The sequence below is a fragment of the Manacus candei genome, unplaced genomic scaffold (assembly GCF_025592945.1).
Source record: "Manacus candei isolate 608988 ecotype Guabito, Panama unplaced genomic scaffold, ASM2559294v1 h1tg000065l, whole genome shotgun sequence".
Lineage (NCBI taxonomy): Eukaryota > Metazoa > Chordata > Aves > Passeriformes > Pipridae > Manacus > Manacus candei.
Window position 1 is genome coordinate 2833507 of NW_026138113.1, and position 22038 is coordinate 2855544.

At 37.8% G+C, this 22038-nt stretch overlaps 2 protein-coding genes across 5 annotated transcripts in view; one reads left to right on the plus strand and one right to left on the minus strand.

The window, feature by feature from the left end:
- The window catches only part of ITFG1 (integrin alpha FG-GAP repeat containing 1), a 72598-nt gene extending 62498 nt beyond the window's left edge, over positions 1–10100 (minus strand). Inside the window, exons 1-5 of the mRNA XM_051805606.1 lie at positions 9866–10100; positions 6386–6458; positions 4849–4994; positions 3188–3245; positions 2523–2597 (exon numbers count right to left, since the gene is read on the minus strand). Coding sequence (XP_051661566.1) covers positions 2523–2597; positions 3188–3245; positions 4849–4994; positions 6386–6458; positions 9866–10073 — 560 coding nt within the window. The 5' untranslated portion in view covers positions 10074–10100. The remainder of the gene's footprint in view (positions 1–2522; positions 2598–3187; positions 3246–4848; positions 4995–6385; positions 6459–9865) is intronic.
- Positions 10101–10142: 42 nt separating this feature from the next.
- Positions 10143–22038, plus strand: part of PHKB (phosphorylase kinase regulatory subunit beta) — a 68171-nt gene continuing 56275 nt past the window's right edge. Inside the window, exons 1-4 of one of the 4 annotated variants that reach the window (XM_051805576.1) lie at positions 10183–10331; positions 12746–12858; positions 19186–19275; positions 21255–21393. In XM_051805576.1, the coding sequence (XP_051661536.1) occupies positions 12804–12858; positions 19186–19275; positions 21255–21393 (284 nt within the window). In that variant the 5' untranslated portion in view covers positions 10183–10331; positions 12746–12803. Of the gene's footprint in view, positions 10332–12745; positions 12859–19185; positions 19276–21254; positions 21394–22038 lie in introns of all 4 variants that reach the window. The other 3 variants (XM_051805575.1, XM_051805577.1, XM_051805574.1) reach the window with 3 other exon arrangements.

Below are 22038 nucleotides of genomic sequence, written 5' to 3' on the forward strand. Positions count from 1 at the left end.
CCTTCAGAAGTCATCATCGCTGAATCACTGGGTATGTTGCTTTCAGAACCATTAGCTAACACACTCCAAAAAATCTCAATAAGCACTATACACCAGCAGGACAGTGATATTACTATGTCTAGAATTATGTTTTTTATCCCAGTGACATTACATACATATTAGTGAAGTCCTTATCTTCCGTGACTCATTTGATGTTAAGCAAAAAAATAAGCCTCTGATGACTTCCCAGAGGTCATAACTGAATCTTAGAAATGCTAAAATGCAGCATGTAATCTTTAAGAAATAATTAAACATTTTCTCTAGGTTTTTCTATGTATTCATTTTTCAAAGTAGCCAAGGAAGTTAGTTATACAGCTCTAGAACAAATTTCAAGACATTTTAGATTAAAAATGGAAAAATGCTTTTCTAAGCAGATGACATAAAGCTGTTATCCATGTACAATCCATGGCTTATGCTATTACCTATAACACTCAGGCTTATTTTGAGCTACAATGAGTAAGTTTATTTGTATGCTAATGCTACTGAAAGGATTTCTTCAACAAAATGAAACAAATCTTTTCCACTTCTCCGTATCTCCAAGAGTTCATACAATTTTTCATAATATAATCATTGCAAAGGGTTCAGAAACATCCTTGTGATTCTGAAATCTGTTTCATAAGCCATTAATTTAAATAAAAGTAGGGTGATAAAATTCAATTTGAGATTTATTATCAAAAACATATTGCCAAGAAGGGTATAGTTTCCATTTACACATTTAAAGGTTATTTACTCTACATCACTTCTGAATCATCTCCAATGGAAGGAAAATAGCCTGTTAGAAACAACAGGTACAAATTTGTTAAACTCACTGACGGGGTGTGTGAGGAAAGCCTTATTTAAACATTTTTAAGGGACATGGGGAAGCAGGATAGAAAGCTTATATGTTGTTGCCATAGACAGAGAAATGGTTTCATTGATTTCTCCACTTTTGAAACAATAGCTGAAGAAAACCACATAGGAATGCAAAGACTTCTTAACATACTCTTTCAAAATAAACTTAAGGACTGATTGCATGCAAAGCTAAAAGAACTGTGACACCAACACCTGGATTTCTTCTCAAACACACAGAGTTGCAAGTTTCTTTGTTAATATTACTGAATACCATTAAGGACAATCCTAATAGTTCCACTTAAAAGCTGCAAAATACAAGTTACAAGATGCATATTTCTTCAAACAACTGATTTAAAGATCCAATCATCTAAAAAACCCTAAGTTCTGTTCCTAATTTTTCCATTCATTCATTATCAGTCAAGAGAGAATAGTTAAAAAAAAAACCATGTAAAAAGACTTGTGTCTTTGACATTTATAATACATCTTTCATCCTAAAAATAGTTTCTGCTATATTTTGAGCACACACTTTCAAAACTGAGAGAAGAATCTCTCTATCAGAGTTTTAATTCAAATATCCTTCTTCTGAGAAACTTCTTTCTCTTTCAAAGAACGCCCAAGCCACTGTCAATGAAGTTCTTCCTCATGGAAGTCAAAGATGGAATGTATGGCAAACTCAGTCTGGCAAAACTCACAGGAAAAGATGGACAGACCTATATTTCCTTTTTAATATTTTGCTTAGAGACTGGTCGTTCTGAGCCAGTAGAGATCCAACCTTTTGTTAGGCTTTGATTTGAGCCTTCATAACAAAAATAATCCTTTGCATAGTCCTTACTAACCATTTAAACACGACATTATCATTTTTATCCCAGTATTTACTAGCTAGTCCCATTCTGGGATTAGCAGAAATTTTAATAGCAAAACTTAGTCCCCTTTACTGCAATCTCATCTCACAAGACCTGCGAGATGTCCACCTGTTTGCCCATGAGTGGCCCAAGGTACTGCTTAACACAGGGATGTGACACAGAGAATGTCACTTGTACACACACTTGTATTGCTACTTAAAGTCACCTGGGCTTTTTGTCACTGTACAAATCTCTTCCCCCATATTTTCCTTAATATATAACTTAATATCATTCCACCTTGCACTTCCTGTGTTTTATGTTGTCTAATCTTCCCATTACAATTAATCTCCTAGATAAATGAGAGCTAAATGTTTTTAAGTTTACCCCAAAGACTTGTATATTCTCCTTTTGCCTTCCCTTACATTACAAGATCTGTTCCAGTCGTTCTTGCATCATCAACCTGTCACTTCATCTGTTAGAGTAAATGCAGATTCCATAATACAGACTGTAATACTAAATACCAAAGTGTACTAAACAAATTAGACTGTAACTGTCCCAAGAAACAATTCTCCTATTTCTGATGTCAAATAATAGGGGGTTTGTTTTCTCAGCTTTCATGGCATGTCTACTTCTCCTATATAATAATTACTTCCCCTATAAAATAACACCTTAAAGATCAGATGCAGAGTGTCACTAATGTTGGAAGACACACATTAAACACGGGTCTTACACCTCTTTAACAAGAGCAGAAGTCGATGCACAATGAACAAGTTCCCAAAATCCATGCTAACGAACAAGCCCTGAGCTCACCCGCCAATCAAGATCTGGGGCTTGTTTGAATCACTGGTGACACCAAAGACATCAGGAATCAAGTCTCCATTAAAGCTGAAAACAGAAAACAATTTCAGAATCACCTCAGTCATTACAGGAGTTCAAATTAACCGTTCTTAAGTTAACTTGTATTTGGTCAGCATTTTCCCACCAAGCAGTGAAGAACTCTCAGCTGTATAGACCTGTCTGAATTTTGGCTTTGTCTGAGCTTTCAGGAGCAGTAAACATCTTTCAATGGGTTTGGCTTTCAAGCTCTATTTCCCACCCCTGCTTTTGTTCAGCATTTCACACAGAGGCAAGTACAGTATGAAGGGCATATTTGCTCAGTCTGATAAGCCAGTAAGGTTTTTGCTTTAAAAAATTCACTGAAAAATGAATGGCTCTTTTTTCTGCATAAATTCAAGTACTGAAATTAAAAAAATTAAAAGCTCATGTAGTTACTATTGCCAGGATGATCTAATAGGATTTGTAAAAATGAGTGTTATGGTTCTTCATCTTTAGTTGGACCAGTTGACATTACACAAACCACCCTGTTCTTAAAAGATAAAGGGCATCTGTTTCAAATTTTAGCATTAAAATATATTTAAGTGGCTCTTAGTCACCACTATAAATGTGTTTTTTAAAAAAAAGTAGGTCATACTTACTCCATTACTAGAGGCTCATCATGAAAAGTCTTATTTAACATAGTTTTATGGTTAAGATCTGAAAACAGAAAATATTGATTCAATTACCAATATATTATGACACTTGCATTTTCAACCAAGACATAATTATTCTATTAATTTAAAACCATGAATTTTATGATTTAAAAAAAATCAGGAACCACTGAATATAAACAACTAAATGGCTTCTTGAAATTTTGCAGGAAAGTTACAGTTGAAATACTGAAGCTTCTTCTCTCTTTACTAAACTCTTCAACAAAACATTCTAAATAGATCTTAGTGAAATCTATTTCTATGTATGACTGCAAGCATGCAGACAGATGAAATCTGAAATAGCTGGGATGAAGACAGGCTAAAAATTGACACTGGATGTTAGACTTCTGTTTAATGTTTTGTCACTGTAAAACACTTAATTATATACACTGAGTATTTGAAATAAGCATTAGACTGCCTAAATGGGAAATGAGGATTTTAAGACCTAATCAGGTGACCACCTGATTCACTTCACTTTTACTTATAATCCAAACTCCTTGCCAGATCATCCTTGTTTCTCTCCTCTCTCCACGATGTTTCCCTTTACAATTTCCACATTTTATAACAGTGCTCTCTTACTGACCTGTCTGTCACCCTTCCATTACCCAAGGAGGGACCACATACCTTCTCAGTAGCCTCACTACATACCAACCATTGCCCCAATTTTTAACCTCTGACTCCTTTTCCAGGCCTCAAATGCTCATTTGTTCCTCTCCAGATATTTTTTCTCCAGAAGCAAGACAGCATAAATTAATCCAAGTCATTCATATTATTTCAAGTACTAGAGACACCTACTATTCTCTTTCATGGGTTCCTTGTTTCACCTGTGTCAAAAGCAACGGTATTTAAAGCCATCACTTGTCTCACAGTTGTTTGCAAGAGTGTTTATTCTTCAGTAGTTTTTGTGGACTTGAAGAGTATCCTCTTTAGCTCATCTGTCCTTGTTCAAACTTTAAACTCTTCCCAAAACCCTTTCCTAGCAAAGTCAACAGAAGAGCCCTCACAAGTTCACACAGTCCATAACTCTACCCAAAGACAGAATCAGCTATACCTAAAACACTGCTAAGAGACTCTTGAAAACTTCATTCTAAATTTGCTGAAAACATCCAGCAAGAGACACTCTACAAACCTCTCTTCCAATACCTACTTTACTGTCTCACTGTCTTCAAAGATTTGATTTAACAGAAATAAGTGTTATATCACAGTTGGTAGGTTTAGGTGTGCTATTTTGAAAGTTTATGCATTAGAGTTTACACTAAGTTCTCTGTGCATTTCAAATTGAAGATAAATCTTCTGAGATCATCTTTGTGAAGCTGACATGTGTAATAGGGAAGCCCTGAGAAGAAGTTCTTCAATTAATAGGTTACTGCCAAACTATGGTTATGTCTGTTGCATGATACAGTGCAAGCATTTTAGCTTTGTTCTCTTTCATCAATTATTGAATACAGTTTAAGAGCAAGATAATACAAGGGTGTGAAGCTGAATAGCTGCTAATCCCTGTTTTAGCTGTAAAAATCACTACACTGTAAAATGAGTTGTAACTTGCTGACAATACTTCAAGTTATTAAGAAGTCTGACAATCCTGTTAATGAGCAGTCTCAGCAACTCACCCAATGTTTGGTTGTGTCCCCAGAAAATAAACACTGAAAGTTCATCTCTGCCATGACTTTGTGCCTGGGTAGTCAGGAGGACATCCATTTGGGAATCTCCATCATAATCTCCAGGAACTACACTGGTTATGGTAACACCAAGAGATCTGGAATTAAAACAGAAATTAAATGCAAAGCACTTGTGTATCCAAAGGCTTGCCCAATTACTATTAGTTGGCCCAATAGAGTAATATCCTTCAACAACCTGTCTTATTATATAAAGTCCTTATCTATTGCAAAAGTATCTTTAAATCAGGTGTTTGGCAGGCTGTCCTTGTCTAAGGAAGATGATATTTTTAACTCCAAACTTCAGCTATCAGGCTTTCTTCAGCCATCCCATTTGCTAAAACTATCTAGACTCCATTAAATCCCTTCATCTGCTGTAGAACCAGTCCTCAAAACTGTATTTCAGTGAGCAGGATCTTTTGGTTGCATTCCAAGAGCAAGACCATAAAGCAACAGGAGCATTTTAAACAGCAGGAGTCAGACACATTAGCAGACTTTTCAAAAGACATTGTCATTTCCTTCTATGTTCTGCCATGTCTTACCACCACTCCCTACATTTGTTTGTTCTTTATCTTTTATTTGGTTACCTACTCAGGCTCTGCTTTACACACAGAACCATGGATCACTCTGTTAAAGATTAAAAACAGATCACTAAACGAATAGTGCACTAAACAAATTAGCTCCTTCCAAGGCAAGAGGGAATAACAAAAATATGTAAAACTACTGAAGACGAAGCTGATCTCTAACAGCAATTTAAACATAATACTATTAATAAGCACAATTCATAAGCAATAACCATCATAGTATTACAGGATGTTAAAATTATGCATATATATGTACATAAACAGATTGTTTTACATTTATTAAAAATTGATGCTTTTTTAAAGGTCACATTTAAACTTAATAAAGGACCAGATCTCTACACAGAAATACCAGAACACCATTCTCCATATCTCTCCTAAAGCAGATAATATTGGCTGGATTCCATTAGTAGCTACAGCAAAGATGAATTTCCCTGAAAACATGTCTTGGGACTGAGATCTAAGATCTACCTGCCACAAAGACTTAACACATGATATGAAATGATAGTTTGCTTTACTAGGGAATAAAATCCTGAAAATCCAATTCAACTACAAAAATATTTCAACATATGGGTATTTCAAATACTCGTTTGAGGACAAAAAACCCCAAAGAATAAAGATTCCATAAGGGGGTGGGAAGTCACATCTATTAGTAAAGAACATGAATGACAAAAGTCACCTCCACAAACTCTGTCATCTGACCAACAAAGTCCAAAGAAATCAAAACAAAAATATATCAGGAAATTAATGAGGAAACTGGTCAAAGAATTCGAGCTCCAAGGGCAAGCTGAACAAGTCAAAGAGACAACAGCAGCACAGATAATTCTATAACATTCTCACTGACTGCAGAGGAGCACCTTCAAGAAAAAAAAGCCATTTACATTGTCTCAGCACTGAATATCAGTACTTACTTCATTGGTAACTTAACACGAGGCTTGAAGTAGGGTTCCTTTTGGTCAGCCAGGAAGATCACCAACTCATTTCCTGGGGAAGCAAGTGAGATGATGAATAATGGAGGAAGATTGTAAATGGCTCATATACAAACCCAGCATGTAAACAAATATGCCACAGATACCCATTCCTCACAGCAGCAAAAAATTTGAAGGAGTTCCCATACCAATACTTGCTCCTCATTCAAAAAGAAGCAAGAGGAGCACTTCTTCAACACGACCTATGAAGCCAACTGCATCTCAAAGGAATGTTAATATCAAGAACCTTCCATAGTGATGAAACCCCTTCTTAAAGGGTTTAGTGTTAGAACTTTCTCTCTGCTATTGCTATCACATTGCTTAAAATAAAACTTCCCGTAATGAGTTAAGAAACATTACATGTGGAAAAGTAACAGGCACCAGCTCCACACAAATAATTAAAGCTTTAAAGCTACTTTTAATACTTTCTCTGATGTAGCAGGATCTGATACTGCTTTCCCAAGTCAGCTGCCAAAAGCACTTTCAGTGAAACTCAGAAGCTACTTGGTTCCCTGCAGCATTTCCTCATTTAGAGTCAACAATACAAGCAATTATCATTTCATTATTTCTGGAAGATCTAAATAAAAGCCCATATTTTATGTTGCAGAAATAATTGAAATTGGGGGAAGAAAAAGAAGAATTTTAAACTGAATGATGAAATAAAATTTTTCAGTCAGTAAATCGCACTACAAATGCTTTTACTTCTGCAACTAAAACAATAGTTCATAGTAACACAATTGTATTTTTTCTTTCTTCTCTTCACACCTGTAGCATCCTAAACTGCAAGAACTGGGTTGCCAATAAAAAATAATTCTATGGCTCCAAACTTGAGCTACCACAGCATTTTTCAAGAGCATCATTCTCTGGCAAAGTTCACAGCTGTGAAATAGGAGAATACAAGCTACCTCACTATGAAAGAAAAAAGGTAACTGCCATAAAGCTATTTAGGAGAAGGAGAATACACCAACAAATGAGTAAATGAAAACAAGCCCGTTCAGAAAGGACAGGGGGGACCAGCACAGTCCCATCTGGCAAGTCAGTGATGCCCAAGCAGCACTACCCTCCCAGCTGAGGGAGGGAGTTGGCACACAGCCAAGTGCAGAAGCCTGCTGGCTGCTCAGCCTTGGATAATAAACCTGTGGGCTGGCTGCTAAAACTTGTGATTCCCATTTCACACTACAGACTCTCACCTGCATTTTTATCATCTATTTGGTAAAGTAATGATGACGATGGAGAAGCAAATGTGTTTTTACACATACCAGGTTCCAAGTCATTTGTACCACTGAGAAATGAGATTCTGTGATCACTAAAGATAGATTTATGAAAGTTTCAGCACAATGCTCATCAAGAGCCAAAACAAACTAACCACTGGAAATTATTAGCTGAACAGAAAACAGAATCACTATAGCACTACATCAACCCATGGTGCACACATCCTCGATGCTGTTTGCAGTTCTGTATTCTTTCTGAGATGAGAGGACAAGAAGAAAGGAAAAAAGTACATTAGAGGGTGTGAAAAACAAGAACAGTTTCAATACAAACAGCAACTACAGAGATTAGAGGTCTTCAGGCTGAATATCTCCGTGAGAATACCAAAGAAGTTTTCAAAATTCCCTAATGAAATGCAGGAGGTGAATAGGGGAATAATCACTCATTCTCTGTACTACTAGAAGAGGCATCAAACATAACTAGAATGTGGTAGGTTGAACAAGCGAACAGCATGAGCTTCCCCACTTATCCTTGTTTCATGCATAGCCTTATAAAACAGGTAAGCATATGCACAATTCCATTTATTTGTATACTTGTAGTTTTAAAAAGTGACTAAAACCCGTGTCCGCTGGTAATTTTAATTGGTCTTGCAGTGAGATACTTCTGGATTTAGTTTACTTCTTATGTTCAGTAAGTTTGCTCTCCCTTACAAAGCTGTGAGTACAACCTGATTTTCATTTATGTATCTTAGCATATGGAACATTACCCTCCTTCAGCTGAAGTAATGCAAGGTCAGAACAGTAACATATATCCAGAAAAAAGGCTCAAGATATCATCCCTATTTCCTTATTAAGGGTCACGATTATTAGGACTGGGCTGCTTTACCCTGTTCCTCAAAGTCCAGTATATCTCCAACGCTCATTTCCTCACACTATTTACAACTGGCTGTCGTTTATTCTACTATTTAGAATCCTGCTGTTTAGAACTATTACCTTTTGTTTTTAAGGTATTCTGTAAATTTTCCAATTTACTTTTTGTCAAGACTTAAATTATGAAAAATAATTTTTTCAAGTAGGTTATTTCAGGCTGACTTTTACAGTACGTGTCACACAGGAAAGTGATCTAGCAAGTGTGCTGTGCAGACACAAAGAAACCATGAATCTTATTTCTAAAACTTATAACTATTCACATTTTTATATGCATCCATCTGAAAGATAAGAAAGTAAAAATTAAATCTCCTATCACGGACATTTTTTTCAATAGATGAGTCAGTGGAGCATTTTCAGGGAGCCATACACTTCAATAACTCCACTAGATGGGAAAGTCACTCATGCTTTACCAAAGCTACTTAGAGAAATATTTCTGACGTTGAAGGAATAAAAAAGGTGAATCAGAGAATAAATTTAGTATCTTAACTTGTTGCTTCAAGCAAGTAAGATAATCCAAGACTAATGTCTGCAAATAACAGTGACCACTGAAAATAAGCTCTGATTCGGGGTCCCACCGTATGTGAAGCCTAAACAGAAACTCATGGCAGGTGACTTGTGCCTGTGCGGAACAAATTTCTCTACCCTGCCACTTTAACATGATGTTCAAGGTAGGATAACGTGCAATTTATCCTCCTCACATCTGCGAAATGTTTATCCGTGTTTCCCAAAATATTATGAAAGTAGGAGTGAAAAACCAATTTGTGACCGTGCTAGAGGAGAAAATATATAAATTATTTCAGAACCATAAACTCAACTTTAAAGAAAAGTATGTCTTGCTCTATACGAACCCATATTTTAGGGCAATTTGAAAACACTTTTTTTTCCACACAGGAATTATGTCAGGAGCAAAGCAAACGTCAACTTCATCGTGCAAACACCGGTGCCACGGCCCTCAGCGACACAGCGAGCAGCCCCCGGCACCCAGGCCGTGCTGGGGGAGAGAACGAGCAGCCCGTGACCCACAGAGCCCTCGGGACCGCAGGGATCACCGAGCCCATCTCCCTGCTCCTCGCGGGACAGCTCCCAGCGGGAAAGCCTCTCCGTACCCGCCAGGAACCGAGACCGCCGCTGTCACACAGGCACCCGGTGCCTCTCCCCGAGCCACCGGGGGGCCGAGGCGGGAGGGCGGCGGCATCGCGGGGCTGCCCGGGAGGGGACGAGGAGCAGGGACGAGGACTCCGGACAGCAGCAGGGACCGCAGGCGCTCCCGGCCCCGCGCACTCACCGCCGCGCAGCACGAACAGGTCCGTCTGCTTGTCCGAGTTGAAGTCTCCGAAGGCCGCCAGCGTTCCGTGGGCCTCGGGCCCGAAGAGCTGCGCCGTGACATTCTGCAGGGCGCGGGCGGGCCCCGCCAGGGCCAGCAGGGCCAGAGCCGGGACCACCACGGGGACCAGCAGAGGGGCCAGCGGCGGGCACGGCCCGCGGGCCACCATCGCGCTCGGCCTCGCCCCGCCCGCGCTCTGACGGCGGCGGGGGCGGGCCCGGCCCGGCCGGCCCGCGGTTTGCGGCAGCGCCGGCGGAGCCTGCGCGAGCCGCTTTACGGCGCGATCCGGGGGCGATCCCGGGAAATCCCGCCCGGCCGTCCCGGACCGACCGTCGGGACCTCACCGGGATGGCGGCGGCAGCGGCTTCTCACATGGCCGATGTGAGCTGGAAGATGCTGGAGCTGCGCGCCCGCTCCAAGCGCTCAGGTCTGACCTCTTGGCTCGCCCGGGAGGAGCTGCGCGGGTCCCGCTCGCTCCCGTCGCTCACCACCCCGCTCCCGCACTCCTGCCCCCGCTCTCGGTCCATCCCGGGTTGCATTTGCCCTTCCCGGCCTGTCCCGGGCTGTTTGCCCCTCCCGGCGGTGAGAGGGGCACCTGGAACCCCCAGGTGTTCCCTGGGATCCACAGCCCGTGTCCTTGGCGGGGCACAGCCCCGGGTGCTGCTCAGGTGTCACTCGCCCCCACGGCTGCACGGGCAGCTGCTCGGGGCAGTGTTTATTACTGCAGTTGTATAAAGCCGTCGAACAGATGAAGTATTTAGGCAAAAAAAAAAAAGTACTAGTTTTTGCCAGCTTTCCCTTGGATAAAGGTAACTTTTTTATGGCTTGAGGATTTCTTGTTCTGAACTTGGGCTACGTGGCAGCTCCATTCTGACCTAAATGAAAGGGCAATGTTTACCGAGTTGGCTTGAGTTTCCAAAGTTCAGAAAAATCGGGTTTTGAATTACTTTTTCGAAATAAAAAGTCTTAGTAGGGCTTTAACTGTTCTAATGGAAACAGTTTTCCAGAATAACCCTGGGGGGGTTATTTATATACCATACATGCTTGTAAAACTCAATTGTTATTTACTTACCTGCATGTTTGGTTGTTTTTGTTGTGTTAAAGACTGATCAGATAGTGCGAAAAGAAAATGAGGCTTTATGGGGTCTCTAAAGGATTGTTTAAAGACTGGTCTGATTCACTTGGCCTTAAAAGTTCAATGTATGTGTAGTATTGATTTGCAAGTTCCACGATTAAGGCGGTCCACTAAAAGAGTTGTTACATTGTGGCCGATTATGATTATTAACAGAGTGCTGTTATCTGAAAGCTGATTGCCAAATGTAGCCATAGAGCTTTGCAAAATCAAGTCTGGAACCTGCATGTCTGGAGTGTGTGAATCCCGAGCCCCACAGCAGCACACGAACTTTGGGGTTCCCCCTGCAGGCTCAGGCCCTGTGGCTGCAGAAATGCAGGTTTTAAATGCTTGAGTCTTAATTGCTGCTGCAGCGACTTTGTTGTTAAATGTATAAAAAAGTGGCTTCTGTGCAGTGACAGATTACTGTCATTCCTTCTTTCCCTGTTCATAGAAATTTGTCTAGAGATTTGTTCACAGAGATTTATATAATAACTGAAGAAACTCAGTCAAGAAATAAACATTATTTTAGTTGAAAAGTTTTCCTAATAATAGAGTTGATTTAAAAATCAAATTTTATATATAATCTTTCAGGTAACATTCATATCTAAAACTAAAAATCATGTTCTTGTTTTTCAAGTTTACTGCTGTATCTTTATAAGTATGTTGAAATTTATGTAAACTTCAGAGCTCTTCTATTTCCTTTCTGGCCCTGTCAGAAGGAGTCATAGTTGGGATAATCACAGAAAATGACTGAAACTCCCCCAGTATCTGGTTTGGCTGAGGCCTGTGCTGGAGAGTCCCAGCTCACAAACAGCACTGTTTTGTTTGGCATTATTATTTTCCAAGTATGATGCTTGGATAAGACATAGTAAAGGTGGAGTACCTGAACTGCACGAATGACTCATGTTTTATAGCCAACAACAGTGTATCATTTAAGACCCAATCCTGTAGGAGGTAATCCATATCTTCATGTTTATGTATATTAAATTATGAATTACGTTTTTGCCAGTAAAGCCAAATTTTATTGAGAATTTTTTATTTTTCTTCCTTGAACAATAAAATACTGTTTCATTTGTTAGCAACAAATTATTAGGATCCTCTGATTAGGACTAGATTATAAAGATATTCAGCAGTTGACCAGTCTGAACTCCCTGAAATTTTAGTTACTTTAAAAAATGTAAGCTTCTTTAAAAATTTGGAAAAACTTGTAATCATAATTACAAACACTGTTTTCTTTTTGTACATTCCAAAGTGGAAGATGTTTTACTTTAAATAACTGAGATATGAAGTGCCATAAGTAATATATATGACTGCAAGAAACATCCTGGTGTAGATTTCACATGGGATAAAAGCAGCACTATGCACAAGCAGAGCTTTAGCTCTCTGCACTCACTATTACTTAACACTTTTGTATGCACCAGTTAAATCATTGTTTTTGTTTAATCTTGAAATAGATTTTATTCATCACCTCTTGATGTTAGTAGTGAATTTCCTATTAAATAACAAACCTAATGACAAATATCCAAAATATGCACTTTTTGTAGTCTGTGTCCTTTTACTCAAATAAGTTTTGTGGAAGCAAAAGCATAATAAAACCAAGAGGTCAGTGTAGAAGGAAACATAAGATGAAATGAAACTTTGTGCTGTGCACTCTGTCATGTTAATAACTCCACTAACATTGCTTTCACTTAATTTAATGCTGGTTGCCTTTAACATTTACTAAACAGTTTTGAAAATTACTGTAGCTTAGCCTGAGACGTTTGTGATTAGCTGCACCACTTTGAAATGGCCAATTTGGATGATGACAGAGCCTTCTCTGCGCATGCTTTTTTAAACTTTGGTAAGTGTGCAGTTCTGTGTTTTGTTTTTGTTTGTGGCTATTTAATTCAACAAAAAATAATTGTGTGTTTTGTGTTTCGTGCAATGTTTTATGCTAGCAGATTTTTAGCACTGTACAGTAGAACTTAAAAATTTGAACTCTTTCAGTGAAAATTTCTGAAAATTGGAATCTACTTAGATTGAAATCTACTATCAAATCTTCCTGTTTTGTATTCCTGTCAGTATCTCTGTGTAATAATCTCTGAACTGAAATTTCTCTTTTAAGATGATGGTCATGTGAAAGATGCCCTAAGAATGGTGTTTAGAATTGGGTTCTAAAAAAACCCAATATGACTAGTTTAGAGCTAAGCAATAAGATTTCCAGTAAGTCAGTAATTGTTACAAATCTTGACTTTTGAAATTAAGTGGAAGCAAAATAAAGCCCCCTGGCACAGCTTCTCCTCAGGTACAACAGAAACTACAATGACAGGGCAGTTGTCAAGGCCATTACTCTGTATTTTGAAAGGAGTTTGACAGGGGACAGATGTATCCATATGTTAAACTAGTTGATATGAGAAGGCTGTATAGGACTCTTGTGCAGTCCTTGTTGAAATACAGAAGCAGCTCAAGTGCTAGTGAGGGTAACCAGGAAAGGGGATTTCAGCTCTCTTGCCACACTGAATCACTTGAACTTCCCTGCCCTGCCTGTGCCATTTCTGTTTCTCCTCTCTTAACCTCAGAGAACATGTCAAGTGTTGGCATTGTAATAAAAATAATTACTCTTTCCTAATTATTGTATTGACACTTGATGTTTATGTTGTTATGATGCAAAATAAACATTTTTAGTAGTTTTTAGAGCTATTGTTTTGAGTTCTCAGAAATGGCAGTGCCTGCCTTGAATATCTTGAATGGTTTCCTGCCTTGCTTGTAGCATTTACAAGGCTTGTGTAGTAGACTTTAGCATTTTGGTTATATGAAGCTCCTGTGTACTGGCACAATGGTCAGTATTTTACTTCTGGTGTTCAGTAGCTTCTGTGTGTTGTTAGTTACTGTAAATCCTGAAATCAGTAATTTCCATTAAGTATAATATACTGTAGAGAGAAATAACTTCAGATGATTAGGAAATAGAGAAGGGACAAAATAAATTGGTGCATATTTTTTTTCTTTTTCCTCTCTAGTGACCAGTGACAGGACCCATGGGAATGTGTCAGGGGAGGTTTGGTTGGATCTCAGGAAAAGGTTCTTCCCCCAGAGGGTGGTTGAGCACTGAAGAGGCTCCCCAGGGCAGTGGTCACGGCCCCAGGGCTGCCAGAGCTCAAGGAGTGTTTGGGCAATGCTCTCAGGACAGGGTGGGATTGCTGGGGTGTCCTGTGCAGGGCCAGGAGCTGGACTTCAGTGATCCTTGTGGGTCCCCTGCAAGTCAGGATGTTCTCTGATTCTATGAAATACTAATTGAATTACATGTACAGTCTAACACATGATTTTTTTTTTTGGATAAATGATAGTTTAAAAGCTTTGTCACTTCAATGCTGTTTAAATGCTAATACAAGCTTTTACTCATTTTTACCTGTATTGTTATCATCAGTCAACCTAGGTAGCAATTTGTACCTTGTGCTTACTCCTACTGTCTATTCAGGTGGAAGAATTCTTTGATACATTTTGCATCTTCCTCTCCAAGCCCTTCTCCTTGTGTTTCCTTACCCTGTTTTCATTGGATTGTAGAACAGTTCAGTTTGGAAGGGTTGTCAGGATGTCATCTACTCCAGCCTCTTGCTCAAAGCAGGGTCAGCTATGAGATCACAGTTTCTCCTGTATGTAGTGATTAAAAATCCCTGTGTGATACCATTTCTTAAACTTTGTTGTGAGAAGAAATAAAATCCTCTTTGGCTCCAATGGCTTCTGTAATGTGAAGATTTATTGCCCATACTAATGTTGGGTAATGAGGGTTACAGTGATCAGAGATCCAGAACTTCTTACTGTCTCAAGTGTTGGATTACATCCAGAACTAGTGTCACATTAGAGGCTGTGGTCAGTTTAATTCTCATCAAATCTAGAAAGAAATCTCATATTCTCAGGTTTTTTTCTTTTGGCCTGTCCTGATTTAATGATGCAAATTAACATTTTCTTTTATTCTTCTGGCATGTGAAATATTGGAAATAATGTTCTTGCCATGTTGCTTCCATTTGTTTGTGATTAAACTTCAGGGCAGTGTTTGTTTGTTTTAATTCTGTACTTTGAAAAACATGTATATTTCAACAAGGAGGGTTTATTCAAATCTTTATCCATAGGCTTGGTCCAGAATTCCATTCTTATGTTTCATTTTCTTTAGTATCCCCAATTACTGCCATTTTCAGGAATGTGTGGGTGTTCAAAGCTTCTGTGTATACAAATTTGGGAGCAGGGTTGTTTAAAAGCCGTGTTGGCCACAGCTTCTAAATCTAAACACCTAGACAGTTTAAAGCTCTTCCCTGAAGAGCAATTAATGCTAATCTCAAGTATAAATGGAATAAAAATGAGGTGGATGGGAAAATACTTTAACATCAGGATGACATAATATTTTCAGCCTCCAGAGGTTGTATATACATAGGTATTTACCCTGCTAATAGCCTACCTTGGAGAGTTTTCCTTAACTTCCTTCAGTTTTATATTCTACTTAGAAGAGATAATTAAATCGTAATTTTTTTTCCCCTGGAATTGTACATTTCAATTTCATCTACTGGATAAGGTTTTCTTATACTTTTGCTGTCTTAACTAAGTCAGAAATACCTTGTCTGTTTATTCCTTTAGTTCTGCACTAGTATTTGATGTGTTTATTATCAGCTACTGGGCTGTTTGATATTTCGTCCTGTTCCCTAATACTTTGAAAGGAAGTTTCTGTCCTTTTTAGTAATTCTTCAACTTGAAGATTGGTGAAATCATATTACTCTGGAAACTCTAAATGGTAGGAAATAAAAGAGGATTAATTTTCATTCAGAATATGGATATAGGGTATTTAGTCAGTGCAGTATCTGAAGACAGACAGGGATTTAATTGGACTTGCGATAAAGATTTTTAGTGTTCTCTTAGCAGATGTGAAATATATTAGTGCAGGAAGCAACACTTTGATTTCCTATCAGGTTTTTCCCTGATTTTGAAGTAGGAACTGCCTTGCAGCAATCCACTTGTCGTGTAAGGAAATAATGGGCACACTCGATTCGTTGTGGAAGAAGAGCTGAACTCCCACATACCCCATTTAAATGTTGGATGGGGTTGTTCCACTGCTAAGACAGCTGAGGAAAAACTAAATCAACAAAATAGGGTTTTTGTTACTTCCTAGTATATGTACTTATTTACCTACAATAAAACCCACACTGTATGGTTACAATGAAGTGATTTATTTATGAAAAGTAGTGTTTAAAGTTAATGTGCTGATTCTGTTTCTTCCGAATGCTAACACACAACCCCAGACCTCCAGGGTAGTATTTGCATATGTCATTCTGTTATGTTTAGAGTGTTGCAGTCTTGCTTTTGTCATTTTTTTTTTCAGTTTGGAAACCTATTTTAAATATGTAATTGGAAATAGCTTTCTATGGCATGTTTTAGTCTTGCTGAAATGAACTGTTAAATAGATTTGGGAAGACTGTAGATGGGCTTTTTTTAGCCGTCTTAAAAATAGCTTGGACTTTGTTATGGGCTCACTCCAAACCAGAAGGAAGGAGCAACTCCATGTTTGCTGCTCCTTGCTTTTGATTAGGTTGTGATAGCAATGAAACATAATTTACCTCATGATTTCTCTAGGAGAATGCTGTAGACATCCAAACAATACATAAACTATATATAGGTGCTTATGGGGAATTAATGAAGAAGATGTGGAAAACTTTGATCTAAACAAGTTCTCCTACTTATAGTAGGAGTTATTTTAAGGAATACTTCCAAGGAATAAAACTATTTTTTTGGGGTCAGATTTCTCAAACTATGAATTTATTTTACCTTTTTATTTCATCAACAGTCTACTCTGGCTGTTTTAGTATATTTCTGTTAATAAAGTTTCAAACATCTAAAATAATATAATTCATAGATGGTGGTGCTTTGACATTTTCGTGCTCTTTTTTCCGTTCAATCTTCTTTCTGCTTAAAGTTGAAGTCTTTGAATGCTCTGAAATAGAAGAATATTCTTTTTGTTCTTGATAACATTATTTTGTTTCTCTGTTGGCCACAGAGGGTCACAGATTGTCTGGTAAGTATGTAAATTAGAACAATTTTATTTTAGGAACTTTTGACTTGTGTATATGTGTGTGTGTGCTTGTGAATACTCAGCTGTGTTTCCTGGTGCAATACTGGGATTAACAGTCTGCAAGTGAACATGAAAGGATGGTGTACTATGCATGTGTTACACAGTTAACAAATCTAAGAGAATCTTTATTTTGCCTTTGAAAATCTATTAAGTGAATATTTCTCATAAATTTGCTACTTTTTATGCAGTAAGTGACTTCCTGAAGATTTTTTTGTTTGTGTATTCTGTCCTACTTTCACTGAATTGCCTTATAAAATTACAGTTACACAGGTCACTGTATTATGTGCTTTTGCAAGATAACTGAATTAATAGTATAACACCATAAATTATGAATCTCCTCATGGGTATGGATTCATAGGCAAAAAGAAATAGAAAAATAAAATTGCTTTGAAAAATGGATTTAAACTGCTTCAGAATGTTGATTTTTTTTTTTTTAGTTATTTTTAGCAGTAGATATGAAAGATGTGATATATTAGAAGTTTCTCTTTTCCATTACTGAACAATTTAATTTTTTTTTACTTTGTTCCTTTAGGCAGCTTTAATAAACTGGGCTTTCTGTTCTTCCCTCTCAGCCCCTTCCCCACATGGATGTGTTCTTTGTAACTCTCCCAGTGAGGAAGGAAAAGGCTGTAGGGGAAGCTTAGATGTGTTGGGAAGCATCAGCAGAGCATCCATCCACAGCAGACCTACAGGAATCTGCTCAGAGAGGGGTGCATTTTTTTAAAACTCCTATGATTGCAAAGCAAAATCAAATACTAAATTGGAGGTGAGGTTTGAGTTCCTGAGGGGCAAAAGACATTTTCTTGTCTCCCCTCCAAAAGACTTTATTCCTACAGCTCCTGTCTCTGCACACATTCACAGAATCAATTAGGTTGAAAAAGACCTCTAAGATCATCAAGTCCAGCCTTTGACCAAACACCACCTTGTCACTCGACCATGGCACTGAGTGCCACATCCAGTTGTTTCTTGAACACTTTTTCATTTCTTTTTCTTCATTTCATTTGGATGAGAGTCCTGAATATGGACAATCTCCTGTCTAATACTTGGGTATGTGCTGGGATTTCCAAAAAGCCAGTGTGAATAGAGCACTCAGCTGTGTCCTGCCAGAAATGCTTGGCTGGCTGGGCTTCCCTGGCAGTGCATTCCCTGAGCTTTTCAGAAGGGCAGCATGCAGTCCGGAAAGGGAAAATTCTCATTCTTCCTCTTAGTACAGGGCTCTGTGGGAGACCTTGCCATCCAGAACACTGAATAAAGCCCAAGTGATGATGGAGGGAGAGCAGTATGTTACTCTTAAATTAGAAGTTGGAAATGGTTCACCACAGTAATTTTTAATAGCTAGCTCATTTCAGATATCAGGAAAACTGACTTCTTGGGTGTAAATGGGGAAGCAATCAATATGTGGGACACTGAGAAGGAAAGATGTGGATTTGATAGCACTGTATTTCTCTGCAGTATAGGTAATTTGGGGACTTTATCTGTTGGATGGGTTGTTTAAGCACTGTTAGTACGTGGGAACAAGCCAACCCTTTTTGTAATTCAAAATATGAGATCAGCTGGGATAACTGTGGTGGTGGGTGCAAACGAGGTTGGATTAGGTAAAATGTTGATGGTCTTGTACATGTTCACTATTTTAGAGGGCAGGTAGGGAAATAATAGCTAAATTTAGTCTACTTTTGTTCCTCTTCCTTATGTTTATCTACATAGTGTTAGGAATTTTGTCTGTAGTGTACTTAAGTTCTAAGCAAATGTTCCTATAAAATTCTTAGCATTTAATAACTATCTTTCATAATTAACTATACATTTATGTGGCACTTAAATGTATAGCTGAGTATCAACAGGGCATTAGAGATCCAGATGGAGGTCTGATTTGTGTAGACAGGTACTGTAGGAAAAAATGTGTATAGAAATCTATTCCCTGAGATTGTAGAGGTAACTTTTTGTGTTTCCATTGAAATGTGATAAATTGTGCTTTTGGATAACATGCAGGAAAAATACCATGTTGTACTAATTCTTAGCAATAGTAGAATTATGAAACTAAATCTGATCTTGATTGTGTTTTGTTTTTTCTTCTTTTAGGTTCAATTTATGAGCCACTTAAAAGTATTAACCTTCTAAAGCCAGAGGGGGAAAGTCTATGGGATAAATTAAATCATTACTATAGAATTGGTAAGTTAATAGTACTTCTACCATGAAAGATTTTCAGTGTAACTCACTAAAATATTTACAGTTGTGCTTATGAAAGTCATTAGCTTTGTCTGAAAATAATATCAGGAGTCCTTAATAAGGATTTTTATTTACTGAGAGGTAAAGGGATACAATTCCTCATGAGATTCCTGTGCTAATGTAATGTGTGTATCTTGGATATTTCATACACTGCTTGAAAAATCATGACTGGCAAATAGTGTTCAAAATGATGGCATTTGTCAGATTGCAAATACATTCTGAGTTGCACGTGATGGCCTTGGATGAGGATGGACAAAGGTTATCTGCTGACAAGTGTTTGATGTTTGACCTACCCCAGACAGGAGTTAGAATTGATGTTTTCATGGTAAATATCAGCACTGTGTTATTCCTACTCAAGGATAGTTTCCTAAATTTCTGCTGGGAGTTTGAAAGGTGCGAAGACTGGAGGGCTGTGTTACACTTCTTGCCGAAAATCAAAATGTCTGTTGGAAATCCAGCTCAGCTGAAGACTGAATTTAGAATTATTCTGGATAAAAGGGTAGCTTAGTAATGCAGCATTAACCTGATACAGCTGAGGAAAAATTTAAATGGAAAAAAGCTTTTTGATAGTACTTAAAACAACTTGGCAGGTGATCAGTAAGAAGTTCTTTTTTGTTATGGTGCCATAATGTGTTTTGTGCTGAAATTTTATTTGTTAGCTAACTTACTTTAAATCATCTTCAGTGTTTTTTCTTTTCATTATGAGGTTATTTTAAGCCAAAACTGTTAAAGAAGCAATGATTTGTTTTGATTGTTTGGGGTTTTAGGAGGTTTGTGTTATAATGAAGTCCTGCCTGTATTCTAAAATGAAGGTTTTTTTTAATGGCTGTGCAATTGAGTATTTAAAATTTAAATTTTCCTCAGGCAAGAGTATAGAATAGTGGACAGTCTTGCCATCATTTTAAAAATGTGGGATGAGATTCCCCTCCTTTAGCTCAGTGTGAGTTGTACCCAGTCTATCCATATATGTGCTGCTTTTTGTAGGTGCATTGCTTTTACCTTTCTTACAGAGATGACTGTTCGATTTGGCAGCAGCAAATGTGTGGTAGTGCTTGCTATTTATCTGTCAGGCACTTATGCTGCTGCCAGAGTAAAAAGTTACTATTGGATTTATACTTCATTTTAGAATAAATTTTTTTACAAGGTATCAAGGCACTAAAGCATATAATTCAAAAAGCCATAAAACATTGTAATTTTAATTTAGAATACTTAATTTCTAATACATACATAAAGAGGCTTTTTAAAAATAAATGCTTGATAATAATCTGGGAAAAACACCCCCTGCTTTCCTGTTTTATACTGTACAGATTATTGTTAGAAAGGTCATGTTTGAGGGCAGTAAGCCCAGTTGCAATCTTGTAGCATGCTGGTTATTGTATTAATTTAGGAAAACAATTCACAAAATGGAAAATATTAAAGTACAGAAAGAATCAAGGTAATATTTTTTTTTTCTAAGTAAGTTTTGACAACCTGAAAATTTCATTCTTGTTCTATTTTTATGTCAGTACAATCATATGGCCTAAGTTAAAACTGTGATTTTTATGAATGTAAGGTTCTGGAGAGATAAAGTATCTAAATGATTAGGGAGGCAGTTGTCATACTGTAATCACTTTTTTCGTCTCTTTTCGTAAAGAGGAAATTACTGGGTTGTACTGTGGAGATTCTGTACAAAGTGGGTTGTGCTAGAACAGAGTCATGTAAATAGTCTTGAATACTGTTGAGTTTTTTTTTAAAAGGTCTAGTTTGACTGAAAAAACAACATGGCAAATTTTTTTGTGTTTCTCCTTACCTTTCTTCCTCTTGTTTTATTTGTACATGCTCCAACAGGTTGTTCACGCCTTGATTTATTCCTGAAAATCAGTTTAGAAACTGGAAGAAATATAAATGTTGTTACTAGCCTTTTTATTTTTCCTTTTTTCCAGTTAAATCGACTTTGCTGCTCCATCAGAGCCCAACCACAGGTCTGTTTCCTACCAAGACCTATGTGGATAACCAAAAGGCAAAGGTACACGACAGTCTTTACTGTGCTGCCTGTGCCTGGGCATTGGCCCTTGCTTACAGGTGAGTCACCTCTCAACTCACACCTCTTACATTCTTTCTGTTATTCAGTTCCCCAGGAAAGGTTTAAAAGATGAAGCTTTATCAAAAATAGATTCGTAAACCCATAGAGATGGTACGTTTCCGAATCTCAATAAGAATGTTTATGTAAGGACTAGGTTAAAAATGTCACTCTACTTCTGGTAAGTAAACAGGTTTTTGTATGATGTAATTAGTACCAGTATTTGTAACAGAGACATTAATGCATGCTATTAAAAATAGGTTTTCTTGGCAAATTGTACTCAAGGAATACTGCTAGTTTCAAATGTAGGAGAATTCAGAGCATTAGCAGGCTTGATGCAGGGATTAGCAATCCATTTCCTTGCAAGAGACTGAACGATATATCAATACTGATTTATTTTTCTTTTTAGATTTTGAAATAGGAATGTTTGTGTAAGTTGCAAGACAAACTGCAAAAAACCCCCTCATTTTATTATTATTATTATTATTTTTAATAAGGATGAATAGGGCAATAAATATCTTGATAGGGGTGAGGGCACCACTATGCAACAGCATTAGTTAAATACTTAATATTCCAAAGCATTAATGTCTCCTTTTTTTCCCTGCTAATGCATTTCCAATTTGTTTTATGAGTTATCTCTCTTCCCC